This window comes from Polyergus mexicanus, unplaced genomic scaffold, assembly GCF_030449975.1.
Source record: "Polyergus mexicanus isolate NDT 795.1 unplaced genomic scaffold, iyPolMexi1.0 SCAF_5, whole genome shotgun sequence".
In the NCBI taxonomy this organism is placed as follows: Eukaryota; Metazoa; Arthropoda; class Insecta; order Hymenoptera; family Formicidae; genus Polyergus; species Polyergus mexicanus.
Genome location: NW_027223325.1, coordinates 2,872,326 through 2,900,233, shown reverse-complemented (window position 1 = coordinate 2,900,233; position 27,908 = coordinate 2,872,326). Strand labels below are relative to the sequence as shown.

The 27,908-nt window shown below is 37.7% G+C and overlaps 2 protein-coding genes across 3 annotated transcripts in view; one reads left to right on the top strand and one right to left on the bottom strand.

The window, feature by feature from the left end:
* LOC138933501 (protein artichoke) overlaps positions 1-27,908 on the bottom strand; it is a 72,117-nt gene that overhangs the window by 8,898 nt on the left and 35,311 nt on the right. The window contains exon 3 of the mRNA XM_070296244.1: positions 24,791-25,092. The gene's annotated coding sequence lies outside the window, so the exon portion shown is untranslated. The remainder of the gene's footprint in view (positions 1-24,790; positions 25,093-27,908) is intronic.
* Positions 83-27,009, top strand: Pip (heparan sulfate 2-O-sulfotransferase pipe). Of its 2 annotated transcripts, none has more exons than XM_070296251.1 (8): positions 83-1,057; positions 8,685-8,833; positions 22,788-22,858; positions 23,930-24,136; positions 24,660-24,739; positions 24,835-25,116; positions 25,395-25,549; positions 25,807-27,009. In XM_070296251.1, the coding sequence occupies exons 1-8, from the start codon at positions 1,008-1,010 to the stop codon at positions 25,980-25,982; spliced, it is 1,170 nt and encodes a 389-aa protein (XP_070152352.1). In that variant the 5' UTR covers positions 83-1,007; the 3' UTR covers positions 25,983-27,009. The 2 variants fall into 2 exon arrangements, with proteins under 2 accessions (XP_070152352.1, XP_070152351.1); XM_070296250.1 differs by having other exon boundaries at positions 84-1,057; positions 22,785-22,858.

The window sequence follows — 27,908 nt, the reverse complement described above, 5'->3', positions numbered from 1 at the left end:
TTCATATTTTATGCAATCTTCGCCTATACACAAATAAACGTATATCTGCATATGTATAATATTGGCGTAAAATGCGCAAGCTTTCTAGAAGATGGTTACACGTTCGCGTTGCGAAAATAGGACACCTGTGCACGCGCGCACCCACGGATCAGGGTTAAAAATCCGGTCACCTTAATTGAACCCCTCGAAAACGAGTGTCCCTCAGACTGCTCCTCTCTCTCTCCGGCGAGGAGAACCCGGTGGGGTGTACGGTGCAAGGTGAATGTGGAGTAGAATCGCGGCATTACGAGTAACGGAGCGGACGCGGAATAGAGCGTATCACGTGTCTCGTCCCCGGCTGTGTGTTTGGCGTCTTCCTCGACGGTACTCTCCTCGACGAGGCGCCGAAACGCGAAGGAAAAGCGGCAGTCGCGTGTCGACCAGCGGACAGATCGGTCCAGAGAGCGCCGGCCTCATCCTCGCGAGGGCACTTGACACAATTGTTTGCCGGAGGATCGATGACTGAAAAAGTTTGCGGGGACGATCGCCGGAGATACGGGCCTCGAGACGCGGAATCTGGCGGAACGTATACGACTCGATACGCTTCGATACCGGTGAAATCGCGTATCGATGAATGAGATGTTGTAAAGTAGCACGTCCGAAGAGATCTCGATCCCCGGGACTCATCGAGGATGTTGACCTGGTAACGGGTGTTGATCGACGGGGAAAATCGCTCGCGCGTCAAAGAATTCAGCGATTGACGTTTGCGGCTCAGCTGTCCGATCGTTTTTCCGTCTCTTTCTCTGTCGCATCCTTCAGTGGTGTGAATCCAGTAAATGGATTCTTTATGAGTGATTTTTGCCGGATCGACACGACAGCCGGAAGACACGAATGGCCAGCGACGAGACGTCATACTCCGATGGATCGCGCGTGACTAGCGCGGAATCGATCATCTGATCGGCGCCGAGAAAAATTCCGCGGATGCGCGCGCGACAAAGGGCCTTGATTTCGAGAGGAAACTGACGAGAATGCCGAGGGAGAACATGTGGCGGCAGAGAAGAATGCCCGTCCCCAAGAGGTAAGGAAGCTATCTCAAGACGCGAATTAACGACGGCGTTAAAACTGTCTAATGATGCGTGCGCAATTAACATCTTCCAATATTTATCCGCGCGCGAAACGTGAGAATGCGCGAAAGGATATCTCGTGTCTCTTTTATGGATCGAGAGACTTATCCTATATAACGAATCGAGGTGTTAACTGTTAAACACGCTGGTGACTTAATCTTGACAAATAACCGCTCACCTCGCGATCAGGCTTTCTCCTGATTTTCCTCTGTTCGCTTTCTTATAAAACTCGATTTTGAAAACTATAATCATAAACATAGGCAATCTTGTCGTGTATATAATTTTTATTAAACTATAATTGCTTTAAAACTTCTCAAGTCTTGGATCTTTTTTAACGTCGGAAAATTATGAGAAAAATAAACGGTTTTTATTTATTTTTAAATTTTTTAAACATTGACTCCCAAATAAAACTTTTTAGGATAAAAAAAAAATGTAAAGAATATTATTATTATCTTTTATGCCATTTATTTCTATAATTCTTTAATGATTACAAAAATTTATCAACAATATACGATTATTCTTTTAGGCAACTTTAATATGCTTGAAAATTAAATGCTTGAAAGTTTAAATAAAGATATTTTCTTTTTACTTTATTATATATATAATTATTCTCTATGCATATTAATAACAAAATTTTTTTTTCTCAAGAATAAAATGCCGTTAATGAGTAAAGTGGGAAGAAGAAAAAGGAGGAAATGTATATATATATATACATATAGATGTAAAATATAGAGTATAAAGAAATTTCACAAATATGTTTAAATATAAGAAATAAAAAAGTTCTCACACATTTTGAGATCTTTAAAAAAAAAAAAAAAAAAGTGTGACGGGATAATGTATGCAAATAGAATTCGCAAAATATACATAGTAGAAGTAAGCCAGAAAGTTAAACAACGTATAGTTTTACGAACGCATGTATAATGAATATTTTTGTCTTATCTTCTCTAGAGATTACGTCATTATTATTCGTATAATTTAAATACACAATGGAGTATTTTATTATCGTAATATAATTTTACCGTAACTTATATTTTTAATAAACGCCAATCGTGTGTCTCTAAATGCATATAAAGTGCGACAAATTTGTATATACATATAAAAGTAACTTGATTGTGTTTCTTAACAAGATATTAAAAAATATTATTTACGAGAGATAAGAAACTCATTTAGAAAGCTTATCGAAGGAATCGGTGACTTTCCGGTTATACCACAAATAACGGAACGTCCTATATAACTCGCATTACATGTCACATAGAAAATGCGAGAAAGTTGACGACAGTAAGAAATATTTTATCGCATCCAGTTGTTGGCCGCAATCGCTTAAAATATATTCTATTGTCAATTGCACGAGAATGCAAAAGCCATTCGTGCAACGAAGAGATCGCTGGAATTTACGTAAGATTTCCTGTTTCGCCTCATGAATATGTCGTTAGTGTTTAAAGGTATAATTTAACGAGGATGTAGAGAATAACTACGCCGGCCGCGATCAGGGTCGAGGTGACGCTTATTTAGAATCGGAGAATCTCCCGCGACACACGTGAGATTCTCTCGAATGTGTCAGGCGTGCGACAAATCGATTCATCGTGGCGCGAATAATGCGAACTGCCGAACGCGTGACTGGTCGATTCCTCGATACCTCGTGTTCTATGCAAATGCACATGTGGACCACTTCTTCTTGCAATTGACCTCCCGAGCACGCGTATAACGTCACACGAGAAGTTGATGATCTTGGAGAGAACGTACTTTGTAAAACACGGTAACCGAGTTAAAATCTCGTAAAGTAGGACGAGGGATGGATTATTCGTGTTTCGAGATTACGTCAAGTAGTTTCGTGAATTATATATTTCTGTCAGATTGATATGATTATACAAACGCATAGATTATTCGGGATTAATTAAAATAAAATATAATATTAAAATTGAACAAAGTTTCGTTTTCGTTTACAAACAACTATAAATAATTTGTAGTATTACTTTTAATACTATATAATTAAATTGGGCACGTTTTTTTCGATAAAATTTGTTGAAGAAATATTTCTCATCCTTTAATCTCTCTCTAATCGCAAATTTTTGCAATCTACTGGGAATTATGTGCGACAAGCACCACTGTCTCGTCTCTTTCATTCATCATGCATTAATACAATTGATAATTATGAATTCTGATGCTGGCGTGAGTGATGGACCATCGCGACGTTCGTAAGAACGTAAGTCGATTTGTTTCATTTCTGCGGCTCATCTCGGATGATGAATTCCACTGTCCGAGTGAGAAAACTGCGCGATAATGAATCTCCAATGTCTATAAATAAAAGTTATGAAATCTGTTGCTCGTAAATGAAGGCAAGAGCTTTAGGAGGGATATTATTGTTGTAAAACGGAAAGAAATAGAGGAGTTTTCTAGATAATAAAAAAAATTATTATTATTATGCCTCTCGTTCTTTCTCTCCTTTTCTTGTCATGCGAAATCCCGTTCCTCGCACTTCCGACTTCTTCACGATAATATCACACATTTGTCGAGAGCATCGCAATTAACGGTGACGACGATAATGCGCGTTAAGTGGTCGTCTAAGAAAAGATTGCCTACCGGGGTATTTCCATTACAGAGAAGCAACTCTTCTTGTATCAACAGGTAGACACTGGCTATATGTCAAGCGCGTATATAAAATCTGATTTAATAAAGTACCCATATACGTAATGTCAGAGGGCGCGTCTGGTTAAGTGAATAGAAAAAATTGCGAATTAACATGGGTCGGACATGCGTACACGTCGTATAATTTTATGGCTGTTAAACTTGGAATATGTGGATGCGCGCATTTTTTGACACGCGTCGTTAAAGATCTCTTAAAAGAAAGATCGGCAATAGTTGTTTAGGACGTTCGGTATATATTTATAGACGCGGTAGAAAAACTCATCTAACTGGATTGAGAGATTACACGCGCGTCTTCCTCGGTGAATTAAAAATTTAATTGAAAGCGCAGCGAAAGATGTAAATATAAAACAATTCGCTTCGCACATTAATTAAATAATCCCAACTGTTTCTAAATCGGAGAAAATTTCCAAACATTTCGAAATAATTCGTTCGCACACACACACACACATATCGGACAAACGTACCGAGGAGCTACAAAGATGCTGCGCGCAACATTCGCGGGCGACTTTATTGGAATACACTTCGACCGTAGCGACTGCGATAATTTATCATATACGCATGCTCGTTAAAGTCAATTGTGGTCGTTATATTGCAACGAGCTCCATTGTCGACGGTGCATCGACCGCGATCAAAAGTTGCGTCTTGCAGTTTCAACAGGAAAATCTACGCGTCCGTCGCCTCGAGGCTCTTGTGTGTTGCATATCGTAAACGTTACCACGATCCATTACGAAAGATTGCGCGAAAAGAAGAAACGGGAAAAAAAAAAGATTGCACAATTATATATCCCCCTATCTGTAATCATAAACATTTTGTATAGCGCGTTCGAGACGCGAGATCAAGTCTGATTGTGAGAGAAGATGAGTTGTAGCAGCCTTTTGAGAGATTTAATGAAATTAACAGTACAATCGCGCGAGCGCGAAGGAAATAAATACATATGCAAGAGTTCAAACATAAAACTGCGAATGCTTTGTCTCGATTCCACCTTCTCACGGTGCGAGGTTGAAATAAAGATCAGAAAAAATAACGGTCGCCTTCCCGTATTCGCGCATTCGTAAACTAATATGATATATGTGTGGCGTAAAAAATGATTTTAAATATGAGCGTATTTATTTCCTCCAGAGAGAATTTTCGCGATTGTCACACCTGACGGTCTCTCTGAACAGCTATATATAAATTAGACCGCGGAAGATTATCAGACGATCTGACCCGTAGACCTCTTTAACGAGCGACGCGTGCTCGACGAGACGGAAATTCCAATTGCTCGCACATTCCTTGCCCGATTCTCCATTTCGCGACTCGAATACACCAAGGAATGCGCGCGCGAGACAATCGGATTTCCAGATACGCCATTATATACCCGAAGCGCATGTACGGTGCCCCTTTATGTACCCCGTTACGGTATATATAAACGCGTTCCTAAGAGCCTTACGGTTCCCTTCTCACCGCGTGTCGTTGACACTGCGTCCGGCAGAACGATACCGTTCGTTTCTCGCTTTTCCCTCGACCAGATCTGCTGACGTTTTGCCGATAAGCCCGGAAGAGCCGTGGCGGAATGCCGGGGAACGTCCTTGCATATCCTCGGGATCGTAGACGCGACGCGAATTACGGTGGAAGATCGCAATTTAGAAATGACAGACGATCTCTTTTTTACGGATAATTTAAAGAAATTATAGATATTTTTTTAAATTATATAAACTGTTTTAATAGCTGTTTAATACCGTTTTTTCCAAACAAGAAACACGAAAGTATCTTATTAGCGCGACATAAAAAAGAATTTAATTTTTGAACTCTTCAATTATTAATTAAAATTTTTATTAATTAAAAATTATTAATTAAAATTCTTATTAATTAAAAATTCTTGTTACTTATAATTTATAAATATTATGAAAGTAAAGCAAAATAAACGCTACGGCTTGTTTCTTGCAAAATTTTTTGATATTAAAAAAATTTTACATCTGCACACTTTTTTTTTTTACATAATCTATAGAGATGATTGCTTTTAATAATTAAATTTATCTGCGATATGTTGTATATTTGATAGAAGCATCTGATTAAAAATACTTACGATCTCATATGTATAACACGTGTTAGGTGTGTCGCGTTTTCTTATAAAATTAATATAGATATATAAAGTTTAATTTCCACTTCATGCGTTACAAATATATCTTATTTTCTAGATCGCAATCTCTCTGATCTCATCAACAATTTTAATACAAGCGACGAAAATTTCCACATTACACATGAAAGAAATTTTCGGTTCCCAGAAAATATTCTCGGCACGCGACTAATGTCCGAGAAATTGTGTTTCACTAATGAGATTGCGGATCTGTAAATTCTTTCTTTCTTCGATTAAAATATCGTTTGATTCTCAAGAAGTGATCGCATATATATCCAATATAATACATGTAGAGAGAGAGAGAGAGGAGGAAATTTAGATATAAATTGTGCGTAAATATATGATTGCAACTGTGTACGCGTATCATTTAGAAGATTGCATTCATATATCATTCTAGGGATACTACTAGCCTTCCGTTAAGTGTTTAAATCAGAGGTCGGCAACCTTCTCCAGCATTCGCAAACCGCATATTCGACTTTTAATTTTAATAAGGGGTTTACAGGACGTAAAAGAGACTGGTGCAAAAGTGTGAGCGGAGTAAAACATAACGAGGTATAATGTGGGTAAATTATATATAAACTCTATTTAGGAAATTGAGGAATATATAGACGAATATTACATAAACGACACGAAATAAAAGCAAATAGATAAATAATTATATATTTAAAAATATAAATTTATATAAGAGGGAAAGATCTCTTGTCTCACAGAGAGAGAGAGAGAGAGAGAAGAGATATATTTATAATAATTTTATTTATTTATAACTTGTTTCTTTGAAAATTACGATTTAATTATCGCAAAATATGACTTTCCCAAGAAATTACAAATATTTATATTTTACTGTATATTAGATTCCCACGCGTTAATGACAAAAGCGACCGTTCAATGACAATGTAGTCATCTTCCAAGCTGCGGTTATTCGTGGAATTAAGTAATCACGGTGGAAAATGCAAGAATAGAACGTTAAATGCACATAATCTCGAAGAATATATACGACTCTATAAATCGATTTCGCAGAATGTAAAACTTGTATAAAGTAATATTAAAATGTAGAGATCCATATCTCTCTCCCTCTCTTCTAATTACATACCTCTTCTATACACGCGTCTGAGAAAGAGAAGGGAACAGTATATTAATTAATTCAAAAATTATTCATAAACGTGCAACTTTCAGAATGATATTTATGCATTTGCGCGTCATCGTAAAAATCGTTAATTATACCTCTCGCAATTAGATGTATCCGATAATTGCCGCGTTAATTGCATATGAGTCGCGGAATCGGCCGAGGTCAAAAGATGCATCTGGGACGATCGCGATCTGGGCGAATCTCTTAACGCGGTCATGCGAAGAGATCCGGCGAATTATTACACTCGTCGTATTTCAGACATTATTATGTTGCGACGGCGGTCACCGATTATGATGGAAAGCGACGTCGAGACAATTAGAGCGCGGATTTCACTCCATCAGATACCGAGATCCTCTAATGACGAGGAATGATTGCTCGCGAGTTAATCGCCGACGAACTCGCCACGCGAGGAAAATCAATTGTTCCTTCCTCCCCGTTCTCCTTCCTCTCTTCCCTCCCGCCTTCCCTCCCCGTTGCACAGGCACCCTCTTTGCGAGATCGAGAATTACAGATGAACTCGATGATAGAGGCGCCTCGCGATTTGCTATGCATAGTCATCGCGCAAGCGATCTCGAGGCATCTCCTAATCGCGGAAGAAATCGATTACAATTGTTTCACGTGCGTCGCGTTAATGCAACGTTTATTGCATTATTTACGTTTATGAATAACGACCGCCGCTATCACACGGGGATTTATACGATACCGTTGCATGTATTAGCGAGCACGTGAAATTGAAGGGCTCGAGGCAATACAATGCACCAAATAAGAGAGGCCTGGTACTTTTCAACTTTGTACATTTTACCATTAATTAGCAAGTAGCGTTTCTTGTGTCACAGGATTTAGATTTTTTTTTTTTTTTTATTATAATTCCTTATATAATTCTTTATACTGCATAAGACACTGCGATTTTTTGACATTTTATGACATTTTGCGAAAATCTGACAGCTGATAGTATCACCGGCGATCATATAAACATGAAAAAATTAATTAACATTGTTAACAATTAAAACTCCTTAGAAAACAATAGAACAGAGTTAAAACTGTAAGAAAAATATAATTAATTACGCTTATATAAATTTTTTTATAATAGATAGCTTTTAATGTGCATCGGTGCGTATTAGTGCATCCAACTGAATTAAAAAGTTAATTGAATAATATAATTATAAAAATTCCGCGACTCGTCTCACGCGACTTGCAGCATGTCGTCGATTATAATTTCTCGATTTCGAATCGCCCCTTTGTCATGAACGTGCGCGTGTTGTATGACTGAAGTATTTGTCGCATCGGCCCGCGAAATTGAAACGACCGTCAAGCTTTACGGTCGGCGCTTCTTCGAGAACCAGGTCACACGGAGAAACGTCAACTCCCAGACGGGGGACGACCAATTACGAGATTATGGCTCCGCTGTGTCCTGATTCCCTAACTGTCAACCTAGATAAGGATCGACTCGGGTTATTTAAGTTGCGAAAGGGCTTCTTGCGCAGGGCAATTGCTCCGTTTCGATCATTTGCATCACGACTTAGATTCTTCCCTTTCTTCGGACGAATTGACATTCATCGCTTGAATCATATAATCCTCGAGCTGTTTGCGAATCGCAAAAGATGCGAAGTAAAATTAAATTAGAATATTAATATAATTAATTATAATGACATAAAGCTATTAAGCTAACGTATATATTTTTTTCTTGTTACAGGACCATCGAATTGATCGCTTTGGTAGCGATTTCCAGTACGCTGTTCCTCTTTCTGCACACAAGAGATCTACACTCGCGTCTGAAAAAGATGGAAGTGCGTCTTCAACCGGGGGAAGACGATGTGCTTTCGGCGAATCAGCTATCATCTGGTAACGTATTAAAATATATATACGATAAAATTAGGACGTACGATACTGAAAAGTCTCCGTCTCGCTTTCTTTCTCTTTATAAGATAATAACAAAAATCGAAAGATATAGAAAAATCAAAGAAGATGATATAAGAAATAAAAGAGACATAAAAAAAATACAAATTTAAAAAATTTATATCTTATTAAAAGAATAGAGATGAAATTTGACTATGTGTTCCATATTCCAAAATGTAATATAATTTCTTAATCATCCTATTCAGATAATGAACAATGTAAATAAATAACATACATGTAAATAAGCGAATAATAAAAATACAGGAAAGTAGCGCCGAAGGAGGTTTATTTCATTCTCTTATTGATAGAAGCGACAAAGACGAAACCGAGATAACCGTTAGAACTGTTAATTGGAAGGAACTAATTATCTATTTAATTACACAAACCGCCCTCCGGTTTCCCGTCGTCTGAAAATGAACTACATCGGAATTACAGTCTTGTCAGTCTCGAGAGGCGCACCATAATAGATACGTTTATACATGCGCTTTTATCTACTCGTACATACTCCCCGAGGGTGCTGTTAACTTCCCGGTTGAGGAAGGTCAAGGTGTGAGAGAGTGAACGCGGATAGAGGATTCAAGAAGAGTTACAAATGCTTGTGCGCATTTTGTGCACAGGATATATAATATATATATATATATATATATATATATATATATATATATATATATATATACAGGGTGTCCGACATGTAAGTAGCCAAACGAAAAGTGGAGATAGATCAGGTCAATCTGAAGCGAAAAGTCCTATACTATTTTGCTAAATTCGCAATAATTATTATGTTAATAATTAAAATGTCTGAGCCAATGAGCGCGTGGGAAGCGGTAGGCCGGAATCGATAGAAATGTAAAATGGCTTAATTGTTTATGTCTCTTAGCGTCGGAAGTATCAGCTGAGCGAGAGAGGCGAAGTCACGTAGCGAGCGGCGAGCGACACCGCGCCAAAAAATAATTATCCTCTCGAATTGTTTTTTCGATGGCACACAAGTGTATGCGTACACTCGCGCGCGTTAAATGAGAGAAAGAGAGAGATCTCTATCGCTTCGGTAGTTACCATTGCACATCCATTTCGCGGGATTCGTAACGGTAGCGAGAGCTTCGTTTACTCGCAATCACGAGCTAATTATTCGTGCACGTCCCGTCGTTCGCTTCACACGTGGTAAATCCGCGTTTTTGCCGCGCTGAGTGTATTTATTACATTGCGGCACTCGCAATTACGTGCCCGTAGCGTCGCTTTATTATTATTTAAGGCTGTACTGAAGCGAGCGCGAATCGTGTTTATTCGAGAGATCGAAAGTACGAGACTTGTTATTATTCGCATATTATCTCAGGTATTCGGCCTCTTGCGAATTCGGAAACGGTCCCTCGTGTATATACCTACGCGAATTGCTCTACGAGAAGAATCATGTAATTATATAATTATATATTATATTTTTTATTATATAATTATATATTATATTTTTTTTTAATTTTTGATCACAAGGTAAAAAAAAATAAAAATTAGCAAAATAAATATTTAAAAAATGTTTCGAAGTTTGGGAGGATTAATTTCACCTACAAAAGTCTCACGAATATCTTAAAAAGAATTTTTGATATCGTGTAAAAAGATCGCTAAATAATACGATTATTCCCGCAAAATCGTGCGAAACAGTCTTTACTTTCAATGGCATACTCGTAAATTAAAAACGTTATATATGGCATAAAACAATCTTCACAGAAATTCATCTCTTCTCGGAATACAATGATTAACAATGCATTGTATTAAGAGCATGGCTTATAATTATTATAATGGCCGGCCGCATTACTTTCTACTAGAAATTTTCGCTCACGACAATTGAGAAAGAGTAAACACAGTTGGTCTCTCGTTTTCGTGAAGCGAAAGTCAGTGCGTTCGAATTCGCGTATTAACGATCGGAGACGCAATCGGAGGCAATGTACAATATAATACATACATAGTTATTTCCACGATGAACAAACTTTGATGAAAAGATTGCGTCGGTCACATTCGCGAGAGAGATAAAATCGCGGAAAAAAATCCAACGTTAAATTACAGTCTATTGTTTCATGTACAAAGCCCGCTTTAGACAATCTATAATTTGCCGAATATAAATTCAAAGTAGAATTCTATGCCACATTTGTGCTAATGTACGTGTATTTTATTTCTTTTAATATTTTCTATATTTATATATGATATTTATATTTATTGTATATATATATATATTTTTTTTTTTTTTTTTTTTTTTAATAAAATATCTAACAAGTAAAATCCGCGCGATACACTTGGAAGCCGTTCACCAGAAGGAAAAGGCGATCGGGAATACACATGAAAGATAAAGGATGTTCCCCGGAGGCGGAATCGACTGGGGGCAGTCGAGACTGGCCGCATCAAAGGGAGGTGAAAGGAAAAACGCCGGCGCGCGTGAGCGAGAATAAATCAGATGTGCGAGAAGAAGCGCGCGCATTAAAAGGAGAAATGGATTAATCGCTCGCGGCGAAATAAATGGCGATGTGAATGGAAATGAAAGTTCGATCGCTCATATACCGAAAGCGTGTTCTTATCGAAGAAATTCGCTCTCTCAACGCGCGGCGGGGATGCAAGGACGATGATTGAGCTTGAAAACGCATGAAGTGATTGCCTGCGATTTCTTGTAAAAAAGAAAAAAAAAAAAAATGCGGTGACGGGGACAGTGCGAGAAATGGCGTACTTATAATTATAATTATCATAATGAGATTGATTTTCTACTCTTGGATCAATATAATAAGGATACACACGGAACGTGTAATTAAAAGACACGTAGAATTTGGATGTTATGGATATGCAGATGTGCAACTTCGTGTGTGTGATTAAAGCAAGAGGTGGAGAGGTTCGGCGGAGACGAAATTGATCAACGAGATGCCTTCCACCTCTTCGCGGGGATGCGTTCGCACCTTCGTATTCGTGCACCCCGATGTTATCACTCGGCAACAACTCGTAATACGTCCGCGAGGAATGCGCGGTGTTCTGGCCTCTTCGCGAACAAAAGATCGAGATCAAGAATGATCTATGGAGGAGCCATCTCGCTCGTGGAATGATTCGCCTCGGTCATGAAAACGATCGCGAATGCTCGGTCATGAAATCCGGTAAAAATCCGAGCACATTCATGAATAAAAAATATTGATCTCTCTGGAGATTTTTTTTTCTATATATTTCCAAATTTATCGAAATCCATTAATTAAACAATTACGCGAAAAAAATATATATTATTTAATAAAGGATTTGAAATGAGAAGCTAATCTTGCTTTAAAGAAGCTACGTGTCATAAATAATCCAAGTTCTCTCTTATCATTAAGCCATCATGAAGAACTTTCTCGATATCGTGAGTAATAGTCGTATATATCAACTTGTAATGAGTCACATAATTCACCATGTATAGCATCGTGTTATTTTTAACGAAGCACTTAATCATCTCGCGTTTGGGTTCCTAAATACTTTTAAAAATGATTGATAACCGTGCAATTTTCTCTTCTCCGATTCGCAGCATCACTCGGAAAGAGGATTCCGAGAGCGGATCTGCTTCCGTGTTCCCGTTCACAGCTCTAACTTGATACGATTCAGCGCGGAATAAACACGTACGCAAGATAATTCGCAAGTTCTTCAGACGCGAACACGAATCAACAGTCAGTTTACATTCGTTTTTGTTGGTTGCATTTATTTTAACTAGCAGCCAGCCAAACGTAAAATAATAATGCATATAAGTGAAAGTAAAGTAAATATATTCCTTATACTTTATGCAGGTACACGCGATAAGAAATGTATCGTGTATCTGTTGAAAGCGGCTCCTCTTTGCGAGGACTCTTGTTATAGTGAAAGCGACGTTTCAATTGATACACAAAAGCACCATCTCAGAATCGATTAGGATTAATCGGTTGTCCACGCGATAGTAAAATCATTCAGACGACAAGCGTAATCGTGTAATCGTTCACTTGCGAATCTGTCAACTGGCTGAACAGTCGATCAGACATCGATCGATCATCGGCAATTAATGTGAAAATTGTTGAGTAAAATAATCTGCATAGAAATTTTGAACAAAAAAAAAAAAAATAATAATAATTTCTTTCATAGTTATAATTTTTTCATCTAACAAAATCTAAGTTTGAGGAAAAGACTGTCAAATGATTAAACTCGATAAAAGTTGCATACGAAGCAGAGTTTTCTATAAAGAAAAAAAAATTTATATACTAAAGCTCTTGATTTTTCTGCAATATTATCGGTTTGATTAATGAGATAAGATCAAGATCACATCTTTCCCCGCAAGAGAAGGAAGTGCCGTGTCACAGAAAATTAAACGCAAATTCGAGAACGACGTTCACCTTTTGTTCGTTTGCGCGCTTTCTTCCTAACTGTTGTCATGCAATGTGCCATTGTTCCGGTCACAATCGGTCGGTCAGTTTAAGATACAGGATAGGAAACGATTCTTATTGTTCCCTTTACGATATACAATACTGTTAGACAGTCCAATTGGAAATTGCAATTGATTAATCTATTATCGCCCACCTTCATTGAAATGAGAATGCATGCTGAGATTATAATAGCTTCATTTCTTCAGATGAATAGATCATGGTAACAATAATAATAACATGGAATTGCTAACGTTACACGGAACGTTTTCGCAAAAGTAGGTTAATTGCAAGATGTATGGATGTATTTTGTCAATTCAAAGATCTTTTTTTTTAGAAAGGCTTTATATGTTTATTAATATCAATCTATTTCAATTATCAGTTAATTCAAAATTAAGATATAATTTTAAAGTATAATATATGTCAAGATATATAACTCTCTTAATTACTATATCATTATATAAACGTTTTTCTCTTTTTTTTCTTTTTTCTTTTAGATGCGTTATTAACGTTAGCACGCATTTTACGCGCTCTACTAAGTTAGTACAGTGCAGTTTAAAATTGCAATATGATAACTATAAAAGGCAAAATAAGAGCGAAACTTCTCTGTAGGTCATATAAAGTTTTACGGATAGAAACGAGTTTAAACGTTCGATAAGGATAGCGTATTTAAATCTTGAAATTAAATCGGATATGTAGCACGATATTATGTTAGTTGACTGTAGCAACGCAAAATGTCAATTTCTTTATCATATCATATATATAAAGAGCTCGTAATCCTTATTTATTAGTAAATAAATTTGATAAAGAATTATCTGAGATTTTTTAATCCTTAAAATCCGCTACGGAGATAATCTATAATTAATCAATATAATTCGCGCAAAATTCAAGATGGAATTTTATAATTGTATTTGCTAATATATGTACGTATAACGATATATATTTTATATATGTGGATATTTTATTTCTTTAAATATTTTCAGTATATATTACACGATATATAAAATTATAAATAGAATTCTATAAAAATTTTATTGCGAATAATAGATTATCTAGCGAAGCAAACTGAAACTATTCTCCCTCTCTCTCTCTCTCTCTAAACTTTATAACAAGCAAATTTAAATTATAATATCTTGTTTCTTTATGCAAAAAAAAAAAAAAAATGTAATCTCACGTATATATGGGCAATATATTCTTCGTAAGCTCTTTCATTTGACGATAAACTTGCGAGCGACATGAGAGCCATACTTATATTCTTGCACGGACCAATAACGATACGTTATGGGTCAAACATTATCCGGAGGAAACGATGCGAACAGTGTGGTGTCCGTCTAACCCAGTTCGAGTAAATTTTTTTCTTGAAACGCATCAACGATCTGGATCATTTTGCATGTACATACATAATGCGCGAGCGGATCGTATACCGAGATCATCCATGTATGCATCTAATATGCGTTTTACAGACACAACATGTGTCTCTTCCGCGTTACAGATTCTGCTACAGAGGCGATAATTTCCTTTCGTCGTTTAATCAAAATATTATAAGGCAAGAAAATATGAAGAAGGAAATGAGAGTAAAATAAAGAATGATAGAGAGAGAGAGAGAGACAAGTTCTTATCGATCTCTCATAGCAATAATTTATTTTTATATAGATATAATAGAAAAAAAAACGGCGGTTGTTTAAAAATCACGTTGCTCGCGTTGCAGTCTATAACTATAGAAATATAGACCGGTTAAATTAAATAATATATACTTGAGATTACTTGTAATTTAACGGCTGCCGTTCGCAAATTCCATTTAATAATAATGTTGCATGATAATAATATCGTAAAAGGGAAAAGAAAGCGCACGTTTCTATTCTACCGTATCATTAACACGTAAAAAAGATGCCACAATCGAGCGATTATACAAACGAACGATCGCGTTTGTATGATCAGTTAACATTATGGAAATGCCGTTAACGCACACGATCTCAGTTGACGATCTCAGTTTCGTATAATGGAATTGTTTGCGATCGTGATGCGCGCTTCTAGCTGGCAAAGTGGTATTTATCTCCAGTGGAATTGCGAGATCGAATGCGAGATGACGGTATTTCGCGCGATGAACTCTTATGAAACACTTTCGATCGATTATTAAGCGTCGATCGATAAACTTTGAACGGGAAATAATAACAATTTAACTTCCTGAAGACGAATGATGGGAATTAGTTAATGAAGCTCATTACGCGAGGAATACACGCATTCACGCGCGTGTTAGATAGATATTACTATGTTGTAAACCTTAATAAAATCAGTGAATGAAATCTCTATTTTATGATCGAAAACATTTATTGCTCGATGATATCGTTACGAATTGATTGCCTCTTGTAAGGGAAAGCCGACTTGACGTTATTATACCGTTATAGCCACGTTATAAAAAAGACTGATTAAAAGGATGCATCAGTTCGGCACTTAAACGTATCGTATTCATACATATGTATGATGTGCATGATTATCATTCGACAAGAAAAAAAGATTCACTACTAAACAGATTGAATTTATTATATTTATTAACGTTTATACTTATTACTCGTCGCAATAAATTAATTAAAGTAATTATTGAATTATTTAAATTAAATTAAATTATTTATCGCAATATACATAAAGTTCAAGATTCTTCGATTAAAATTTCACTCGAATTTCTAACGACATTCCACAAGAAAATTAATAACGACAGGAAAATAGTAATCTCTTGACACCGTTCCCATGGATATGAAGCACGCTATCGCTTAACTGTTACCGGCGATAAGCATTCCTTTTTATCGCGAATATCTTTGCGAAATTACGAATTTCTCGAAATCCTCTAGATCCTCTAGATCTTTCTAGATACTAGAAAAAGAATTCGCAAATCTCGACAGTTCGCGAACCCGTTTTCCTCCAGGACTTTGTATCCGAGTCCTTTTGCGGCCGCGGTTCTATTATCGCGGCATCTTGTGAACGCTTCTTCTCTTCGACCGCAGATGAAGACAGGTATGTCACGATCGCGGGGATCCCTCGTTATTGTCGACATCCTAGAGTTACGTAACTCCGCCAGGATAATTTCGCGATATCCGAGAGAGGAGATTCTTCCCATTCCATTTTCGGTACTCTCTTTCCCTGCAAACTTTGTACACGAATTAATTACTTCTCGAAAGATCGATATTGAACATCCACGAATTTGCATCGTAGAAATTGATCACAAATGCCCACGAACATCCGATGAAAGTAGCGTTCTATCGCGTTCATTGGAATCGGTGAGATGGAGAATCACACGAGATAGATTTTTTTTTCAAATCTACGACAATGGTCTGCAAAAATAATACAAACTTAACAAGTTAAAAATTAATAACCATGTTTTGAAAAAAAGAGATTGTCTTATACAATTTCTTAGATTATAATTTAGTTATACAATATAAAGTACTTGGGAAAGAGAGAGTGATTTATAAATTATTTCTTTGTCTTATATTATGTTAGTAAACAAAATAAATTGCCCAAGCATTTCGAGCGTATAGGAAGTATCGGAATGACTTCGAGATGTTCCGATTTCGACCCACATTCTCCATTCTTATAACGTGCGCTTCGCGAAAGTAGTCAGGTAGCTCCTTTCGAATTTCTCATGTTGAGGCACTCCTTTATATGCAAACGCCTTTCCTCGCGGAACGGACGTTCAGAGTTCAAACAATTTCACGCGATCGTTGATTATTCGAATTTCTCGTCAAATTTCTCGTTGTTACCTAAAAACTTTTTTTTTTTACCAAGACTACCGTGCGCGCGACAGCTTTAGCAGCGTGTCACCAATTTTATTATCTACTTGACGCGTATTGGTAATTGACTTTCGCTTTCATTCGCTTTCAGCCACGATTAATTTTATACAGCAATGTATGTCTCTTGTCGCACGTTAGTTTTCCATTAGCGTTATCAGATAGTGTCAGTTTGCGAGTTCCTCGCCAAATTATTCTTCTTCGAACGAGATTAATTCTAGACAGGAGAGAGGAAGAGAGAAACACAAGCTATCGCGAGATCATATCCGTGTTTTGTACAATAAAAATTTATGATCCCTATTTCCTGGATCGTTGATTAAAGAAATTGCGATCACTGTCACGGTAAATCAACCCTATGCATCGCAATACGCGACTTTTCACGCGCTCTTAAATACGTGCACCTATGGTATATTCCCACGGTGACCAAGCCCGTCAGAGAGTAACTTTCTATATGATTTTCTTTCTCTCTCTCTCTCTCTCTCTCAATTTATTTTTAAATTACCTTGCAAATATACGGTATACGTGTCGATCGTAACCTCGTGAAGGAAAGGCGGAAATTTGATCGTGCATCCCTCAGCCCCACTTTTCGTTAATTGTAAGATGAAAGTTACCGCGGCAAGCTTTTCCCTCAAGGCGTCACGAACAATTAGCTCGCAGAATCGCCCCGAGATGCAAGCGTCATTTCCTTCCTCCCCCCCTCCACCCCGCTCTCTCTCTCTCTCTCTCTCTCTCTCTCTCTCTCTCTCTCTCTCTCTCTCTCTCTCTCTCTCTCTCTTCGTCGAGCTCTACAGCTTTCTCGAGTTCTGGATTAACGGGTCGAAAGGCGATTGACCAAAATAGGAGTAAAAGGTTGCCAATCCGGTCCGGCGACCTGACATCCTTTCTTTTTCTTCTCGTGCGCAACATCTCGGCCGCGGAAGCAAAGAAAAGGAATTTCTCCGAGTACGTGCGGTAAAACCGACTTTGGAAATATCGCGAGAGATAATTCGAATTGATACGCAAGAGCGGAACGCGGTTGACACGATTTTCTTGAATTTTGAGGATTTAGCAAAAAAAGACTGCCAACACGTATCCTCCTCTTATTTAATCGCGAGAGGAAGCGCATCTCGCAAAAAGCGACACGCAAGTGCACAAGTGATCCGCGTATTGTGTTAACACGCTGCCGAAGCGATTTTCTCTCTATTGCCAGGAAACAATCATACATTTTCCTTTTCCTTTTTTATATCTGTCACTCATAAATATTGACATCATAAACACTGAGCGCTTCCTCTTTTTTTCTCCTCGATCTAGATTTAACGAGATAAATTGTCTGTTTAAGTTAAGACAATTATGCTTGAGAATAACGCGAATGCGTTTATTCAATAATCTCGAAGAAATTTTGATATACATAATTCTGAAAATGCTTATAACAAGAGTAAAAGTGACGTTTCATGCAAACCTGTAAACTTTCAATATATTATTGAATGCATCAATTTCATGACCACAAATGTAACTTTTTCTTATATATGTTATAATACATCATATATTGCAGATGTATTGCCGATATATTCGCAATATTAAGAGAAGAAACACTGTATATGACTATGCAATAATTGATGGTTGTCTTTCTAAAAATTAATAAAGACTAATTGCGGCCGTTTATGGTACATGGAATGTGAAACGAGATTGTTCCTCCACACGCTGTAGCACGGCGTTAAATTGCGTGGAAAAAATTAGGTTGTTCCACAGCATAGATATAAAATTAGAATGTGGAAAAAATAAGACATATTCTTCGGTAGTAAAATCTATTATGCTTTTCCACAATTTGTCTTTCGTCATATTATAATATAAAAGAATGCCGTAATAAACATTACAATATCAATAGAAAGTTATAAACGAAAATTAAAAATTACCGCGATATCTGTTATATATATCACTTTTTCCTTCCCCGAAATAAAAGCAATCGTTGAATCATAATCATTTAAAACTATTGGATTCTTTTATCATAGATATCAAACTATAAATTAAGGATAATAACCGATGAACCTCTGTACTTTTCATACATTTTATACAAAATAATAAAATAAAGTTTCCTGTTGAATCCGCCCTAAAAATCTCTGCCGGAAAAATCGCTAACGAAAGTGTCAGATTGTTCTTTCTCCCTTCTTCTTTATTTCTCTCCAAGAAAATTTTGTAACAATCGACCATATATGCGAGATCTCGGACATAATACTGGCTACATAATAAAGCGGCTACAAAAACACAGAGCATAGGAAGTCGAGGAGTTGTTCCCGCTCCAGCGGGCAAGGATCAACGATCGGGAGATGCGCACGGAGGGATGGTTTTTTTTTTTTGCGGCCATCAATGTAACCGTGGCTACGTCTTAAGCCTGTGAATGACGTGGATAAAGCTCTTACGCCTACGCTGAGCGACGATGCCCCCGGCGAGCGTGCAGTTCGGAACGCGCGCGGTGCCCCTCTCGTTCGTCCATCATTAAACTTGCATCTGTATCAGTCACGAGACTCGCCGATTGTGGCCGATGGATGTCCTCTGGCGTCGCGCGGTCCCTGGTGCATCGCTGCATAAGCACGATAATGGCACGATAATAAATTATATTCGCCATCGAACGATTTTCAATTTGCGCGAGGAAAGAAAGTCTTGCCCTGAACGAATATAAAGTATAATAATAAGAAGAATTTATAAAGAAAGTGCGTTTAATTGAAGACACTTTGCATTATATACAAGATGCAAGATGCACGAGAGAAAAAATGTTCGACGCAAGAATTTGCCTTTATCGGCTCGATAACCCACAGTTATAACGAGCCGATCGCGAATTAATTATAACACCTACGTTGTATGCACCCACGGACTTGGCTTTCTATTATACGGAACTCGATTTTACAAGCAAAAGCTAGAGATAGGAATGGAGGGAACACAATGCCGATGGAAACCGTTATTATATGGAGCTATCGCGAAACAATCTTGTGCATAACTCATCGCATTGTGCGCGTGTTGCAGCTGCGGTGCTCGCGTCAATCGAATGTCTACTTCGCGCAACAAGCTTCGTTCGCAAAGTGTTGCGATAAAAGAGCTATTTGACTTGAAAGAGGGGAAAAAGGCATCGAAAAAGAAAAGAGAGAGAGAGAGAGAGAGAGAGAGAGAGAACCGAGGCGATGTACACCATCGATAATCGGTCCACCAGCGTTGCGTGAGGTCACTGAAGAAGTCCAACCCCCCCCCCTCCCCCTGCCGCCTCCTTCTGGCCAGGGTATTGTCAGCCCGATCACGAAGCGACCTCGCATCTTTCCTGGCGATCGCGAGGGATGCTGTTCTCGCGAGCGCGCGCACGCTTTTATCTCCCCGCTACAATCTCGACTCTGAGAATGCCCGCTATGCTACATTTTCCTCGCGAACGATTTCTCTCGTCGAGTTTGATTTTCAGATTTCAGATGGAATGTTAATTGTTGACCGTCCGTGACCGTGTCGGGATATAAATAGATATAACGCTCTTGGACGCTCCGAAATAAAACTTTCTCGCGTGAACACCAGATCAATTTCAGATAACGTCATTAAAGAATGATTCAAAAACTTTCGAAACATAATATACAATACTTTCGACGAATTAATACTCTCGTGTGAACGATAAAATAACACGTTGCATATTACGCGTGTTCGCTTAAACGCGTACGCGCGCGTCGAGCGTTAAATCGCGCGGATTAAACCGCGATCGGGCGGAAGAATCGGATTAGAGTCGCGTCGATCGTAGACAAAGTTTATTACCGGACGATCTGCCTGACGGCTTCGCACGAAACAAGATCTCATTTCCAGCTGGCTGCGCCAGAGCAGAAACACGGAGAGCGAAAGAGAGAGAGAGGGAGAGACGCTCATCGCCCGCAGCGAGCGTGCATTTTTTTTTCCTCTCTCGCGCGTGAGAGGAGATGCTCCTCTCTCGGAGCATCTCGACGGGGAGCGCGGTAAACTTTCTAGAGATGACCGACTGTTGCTTATGGGCATCTCGATTCCGGTCCCTTCCGCGGATCGTTGATCTTGGCCGAGATTCGCGGTGACCCCTTAATCACCGGGAACGCATTAATTTATGGTGGAGTCTCTCGTTTTACTCGCATGCGAATCGTCGTCCGCGCTGACAAGGAAAGTCGGAGGAAAGGATTTATTCTCGCGGAGAACTCACTCGTGAAGATCTAACAAAGAGACTCGATGCATTTCGAAGAAACGCGCCGATAATCAATCATGCAGCCCATGAGAAATCATAATTCCGATAATTAAATCGTCAATTTTCTGTTATCGTGCGTTAATTATCGCACGCATATATAAAGAATGTGTACTTATAGATATATTGCATGTAATTACAATGCTAATTACGCGTATCAAAGTGAATAGGATCGTCGAACTTATCCATCAATGTTCGCAGGCAACGCGTTCCGAGCCGACAATCCCGCGGTGCTGGGCTCTATGAGATAACTCCGTCATTGTTTCGTACACGCATGTAACGGATCACGCGGACTTTGTTACGGTATTTCCGGCGTATTGTACGTCGTAACGAATTTCGTCGCGTGTCGGGAAATACATGACAGGGATCTGTACGCGTGTCACGTTAGACAACGAGCCGCCGACACATTCGCGGAATACACGATATCTCGAAGTTACTATAACTCCGTGAAATCGTAGAAACAGAGATAGGTTCGAGTAAACTGTTGGAGAATCAAGAAATGCCACATCTATTTCGCTGAATGTTAAACGAGATAGACATGTGTGTCAGGCTTAATAGTATACGGATGAGAAAATTTAACGGTAAAAATTACGTGAAAAATACATTGACTTTTATAACATTGTTGTAAAGCTAAAATATAACGGTATTAAGAGAAACGGTATTTATATTGCTACAAAAAATGTAAATTATACATTTATTCTATTGTTTATTAACGATTATGCATTTATTTGTGCATCGAAAAATTTGAATAATTACAATATTCCTTTGCAAAATATGATACATATAAAATATACGTATCATATTATCGAATAAAAATATTATGTATGATTTCTCTTATATGTTAGTATGTTTCACGATTACAAAAATTATATTGTAATTTTTACAATATAACAATTTATTATATTTATAATAATAATTTACTTCGCGTATGAATAAAAATCATTATAATTGAAAACGGATGTAAAATTAAATAGCAGCATTGAAACATCGAGTCAACGCACGTACAAAACTTTAATAAATTAAAGTATGGCTTTTTAATAAATTAGAATACAAATTCCGGAAAGGGATTTTAAAGAACTTTTGAATCTTGTGTTATACGAGCGTTCTCTAAAGCGAAGTTGTACGTGTCTCAGTTAGAGATCACCCGTCATTACGCACGCAATTTCCCACGTGGTCGTGACGGCGGAGGCAGGGAATCTCGGGACATTCGCTGACTCGCGTGACGTGGCTGTCCATCAAACGTTAAACGAAGTTCGTTCACTTCCGCGCGCGGAAGACGGTTTTTCTTCAATGACACAACGCAAATCCGTCCGCGATTTTCTCTTCTCGCGAGACGAGCAGAAAAAAATTCGCGACCGCGTTATGGACAAATTAAAGTCCGTCGTTATCTTTCAAATGAATTTCTGATAAATTTAATTTCTGATAAATTTCTCATCGATATATCCTTCTTACACTGTTATTATGACGTCGTTTCAATTAATTTAATTACCGAGATGTATTAATCATTATTAACAATGCTGTATCTGTGTTTTCAGAAGGCGTTCAAACGGATTCCAATCCAAGCGGAATCATCCATTATTCGAATGTGCAGCGTACCGTTACGGGGAAGGTAATTAGCGCGATTATTACCTCATATTACAGCAAAAAAAATTATTATTTAATAACTTTGTACGTTCTTAATGATTTTTAATTCATAACTTAGATAAGAACCTTACATGAAATCGTCAGTAAACGATGATGACGTTTTTGTTTCACAATTATTACGTTATAATTAAGAAGCCTTTTATTATTTCCTTTAACGACTTTCGTTATTATTATCTAATTTACGAAAATCGCGCGATTTTTTTTCTCTTACTTCCCGTCTTCGTAAAGCGGAGACGAGATACGTTTCGCTCATACATATGTACGCGCGTACGTAGGCGCTAATTTTTGCGACGCTTCGATCTGATAAATTAGCATGCGGCATGCGTTTCGCGCCGGAGAGAGAGAAAAAAGACAGCACATCGATCGATGCACAACTGCTAGTGGCGAAAATATACGCGGAAGATACCCGAGATCAGAATGAGAGAGATGGAGAATGGATCGCTTATTACCGCGCTGCTGGGTATCAGCAATTCGCGACGCGGGCAGCTGCCTCCTGCATCTGCCTTGCCTACACTTGCGCTAAAGCATCTTTACCTTCGTTCGCCTTATGCCGCGGAATGACTTGCTAATAACACGAATCGTTATCTAACGAGGGGGAATCGGAAACGTCCCGCGCGAAACAATATATTCTTCCTTTCGCGGGGAACGCGAAGCCCCGATAATGACGGGTCGGCGCCGAAAATGAATGGTTAAAGTCGTCGGTAAATTATATCTCCGCAACGTTCTCCGCATTTCGATTTCTGTTCCTTGGATATTCCTTTACATCATGCGTTTTTGAAAGATCACTTTGACAATTCGATATGCCGCATTATTTATATAATTTTATTTATGAATAATTATATTGTATTTAAATAATGGGATATTAATTCTATGGTAGTTATACTTAAATATTAATATATTAATTATATTTAAATATTAATAATAATATGAAATAATATTTAAATATTAATCGAATATAGAGGAAACTAAAATGATTTGTTTTTTCAATTAGATAATATAAGTATTGATGCGCTAAAATATTAACGATTACTTCTAGTACGAGGAGCAGGAGACGCTCGACATTGAGGCCCTTAACAATACGAGAAGGGCCGACCGGCAGGTCTTATTCTTCAATCGCGTGCCGAAAGTCGGCTCGCAGACCTTCATGGAGCTGCTGAGGAGGCTGTCGATAAGGAACGCGTTTTCGTTCAATAGGGACCGCGTGCAGCGAGTCGAGACCATACGTCTTACGCCGATCGAACAGGTAACGAACGACCCCCGGCCAGAAGGGGCCCCAATCAATTATCATCAATCGCGCAGCGACGTTCGCGTAGTAATTACCGTCGAGCCCTACATGGTGATAAAAAAGTACAACGATACCCGGACCGATCAAGTGATTCACGCGCTAACGGTTCCGTCTCCTCTTCGTATTTCCTCGTGCTCGCCGCGGGTCTTTCGTTCGTGATAAAATTACGAGGAGGGAGGAGAAACGCGAACGAGTCGTTTATTTTTCATATAGAAACCTGTCAAAGAGCGATAAATGATAAGAGACATAGCGATCCGCGGACAAATGTGTATCTTGTCATTACGATAGAAAATAGAGATCGCATGTGCGATTTAGAGCAAAAGTTCAAGTTGACGTTTGCCTAGATCTTTGTGCAAAAAGATTTCTCTTTATTTACGAGAGCTGTTAGCTCGTAGTAATAAGGAAAATAACAATGAAAGATTTATTACTTTTTGCAATATAATTTATACGTGAATTAACTTCGTTTTGTATACATTTTCAGCTTCATCTCGCCAGGATGGTCAGCAGCTATTCAGAGCCGTCTGTCTACGTAAAGCACGTCTGCTTTACTAACTTCACAGAGTGAGTGCCACGGGATTAGCCTAGGCAATTTGAATGATTGCTACCACTCACCATTTTCTACTCACTACTTTCCTTGTGTCTCTCCTCGTCGTCAGATTCCATTTACCGGAGCCGATTTACATCAACGTGGTCCGCGATCCTGTGGAGAGAGTCATATCCTGGTATTATTACGTAAGAGCGCCGTGGTATTACGTGGAGAGGAAGCAGATCTTTCCAGATTTGCCGCTACCCGATCCCAATTGGCTCAAGAAGGACTTCGAGTCGTGCGTTCTTAAGGGAGATCGAGAGTGCAGATATCTGGAGGGCGAGGTCCACGAAGGTATCGGCGATCATCGCAGGCAAACGCTCTTCTTCTGCGGACACAGCGAGAAATGCACGTAAGAATGTTGTTTGTAAAATATATATATAATAAATATAAAAATTTATCCCTGTGCAAATGATCGAATAATCACACACATCACAATAATGCAAAATAATTTGCAAAAATATTAAATAAATACAATATGTAGTACGCATACTAAATAATAAATAATAATATAATAATAATATAATTATATACTTTGATCATCTGAAAATATTACCCAATTTTTATAGTTATCAGAATGATATATATATATATAAACACTTGATATTTTAATATATTTGTCTTTTTAAGTCCTTTTAATACTGTGGGTGCTCTGGAGCGAGCAAAGCTGGCGGTAGAGAAGCACTATGCGGTGGTTGGTGTCTTAGAGGACATGAACACGACTCTCACGGTTCTGGAAAACTACATACCACGGTTTTTCCAGGGAGCTACCAATGTTTATTATGGTAAATAATCGATCAATTATTTTAATTAACCGTCAATCGATATAGTTATGTTTGTACAATATTATTTTACGATTACGCTTAATAGAATACGCTGCTAAAAAGTTTAAAACATTTTAGAATTTTGTATGTAATAGTAATTAATAATATCTTGACATTTTTAAATATCTTTATATACGGTCGCAAATTGCCAGAACTAAATTATCATTACGTTATTTCAATCGTATTTCAATTTTTTTTTTTCAATTTCTTTCACGCAGATCAAATAAATTCGTTTACAAGGATCAATCGGAACTTCTTCAAACCGCCAGTTAGCGAGGAAGTGAAGAATCTTGTGCGCAGCAACTTTACTCGCGAGGTCGAATTTTACCAGTTTTGCAAGCAACGACTTTACAGACAATACAGAGCTCTCAAGTTACCGTCCGACCTTCTGTGATCGGCGAGCAATAATTTCTAAAAAAAAAAAAAAAATATCTTCCGTCCACTGGTATGCGCGAGTGTACTTATTAAAAGGTTGACGCGCAAAGTATTATGAAAAAGGATGTATCTCTCGATATAAGTGTACTAATTAGAATGATTCGCTAAAGTTTACAAAACGAATATGATATATAGTTAGTTTCGAAGGTTTATTAATCTACGAGAACTTGATTGGATATCAAATGATAGAGAAACAATATTTTATTTGTAGAGAGAAAGAGACACTATAGTAATTTTCGGATTAATCGCGAAAAATCTTAATCTGTGTTCTTTAATTTATTGCGATATTATCGAGATCGCAATTCCAATAATGGCTATTCCGAGCCGAAATGAAGAGCTTATGACGTTATCGAAGATTTAATTGAGTGACTATTTCATAAAGACAAAGAAGGAAATATACATTCGTTCCCTTTGATTTGCTTGACAATCATTGTACCAATTTATCTTTAAAAGATTTTTGATGAGTTTACCGTGAAGGAGCAAAATCTCATGACATTATCAAATTACGAAGAAAGAGAAAAGAAGAGAATGATTAAATCTCTTTATGATCACTATAATGATCCAGTTTTACAGGATCATTTTACAGGATCTTGAGGATAGAAATCTAGCCTGCTACGAATTTTCGACTACTATTCCAAAATAAAAAGACAAAAAAGAAAACGATTTATTTTGTCGAATATAATAATATAATCTGACGCAATTTAAGAGAATCTTGATAGACTTATGTTAAGCAAAGATAGAACATAGTCATGTAATCGAAATGAAATTATTGAAAGAAGATGAAAAAGGGTGATGTACATTTAGCGTTGAATGTTTGCAAAGTTCCATGGGAGAAGGAGGGAAGACTCTCGTTTTATATAAAGATTACTGTGTGACGTGGATGTGTGTGAAACGTGCAATCCAGAAATAGAAACGCTCTCAACGAGTGCCGTATAGTCTCTGCGATCGGACGTCATGTTGCTAAATTTTTTTTTTTTTTTTTTTTTTTTTTTTTTAATAAGAATCATTTAAACGCGAATTTGGGACGCATTTATCATTCTACGCATATATTTTACAGAGATCGAAATGTAGCGTTTTCGCGATGATTTCTCTTGGGTCGGTGATGAAGCAACGACGCAAAGACTGACAAAACCACGATATTTTTAATCGCGGAGTTATTTACGATAGAGAGGAATTATACAGGTTAACCAGTTATAGAATATTTGCGCTTTGTGAAGAGAAAATGTATAACACGTTTGTACTTTCATCGATTATTTGGAATAAAATGCTGCCATTTAAAAGAAAAAAGACGGATCATCTTTCGAACATTCCTCTCGCGTTCAAGAGTCGGTTGTCAACGATATCTTTATCGTTAAAGTCGATATCGAGTCGCACCTGTTCATGGATTAAATGTCAAATTTAAAATCTACGATCTCACTGATAAATACTTTGGTAAACGTTAACTTGATATTTTTTCCGTGTCAAAAGAGTTTATATGTATCGTTCGAATGCGTACGTGCCAAATCGCACTCCTCCATCCAATGATACAGCATATATTTAGTTCATATCACAAGTGCGGGACTATATATATAGCGTTACTTTTATTTCGAGAATTTCTAAAACGAGATTCGTGAACACGCATCGCACGAACTGTGACATTTGTGCGCGCGTTTTAGATGTTTACATTTTCTAACTGGTGAGAGCCAAGAAACATTATTCGCCATTTAGTATTCTGGCACACTGGATATATTGTATAAACTTTTGCATTTCAAATTAGACGAATCGTAAGTGAAATTTAATAATGCATCATGAAAATGAATCTATAATTTGTAAAGTCCATCTTGGAGACAGTTTTATATTTAAAAAACAAGAGTTCAAAAATATCCCACTGTTTTACACTCTTTAA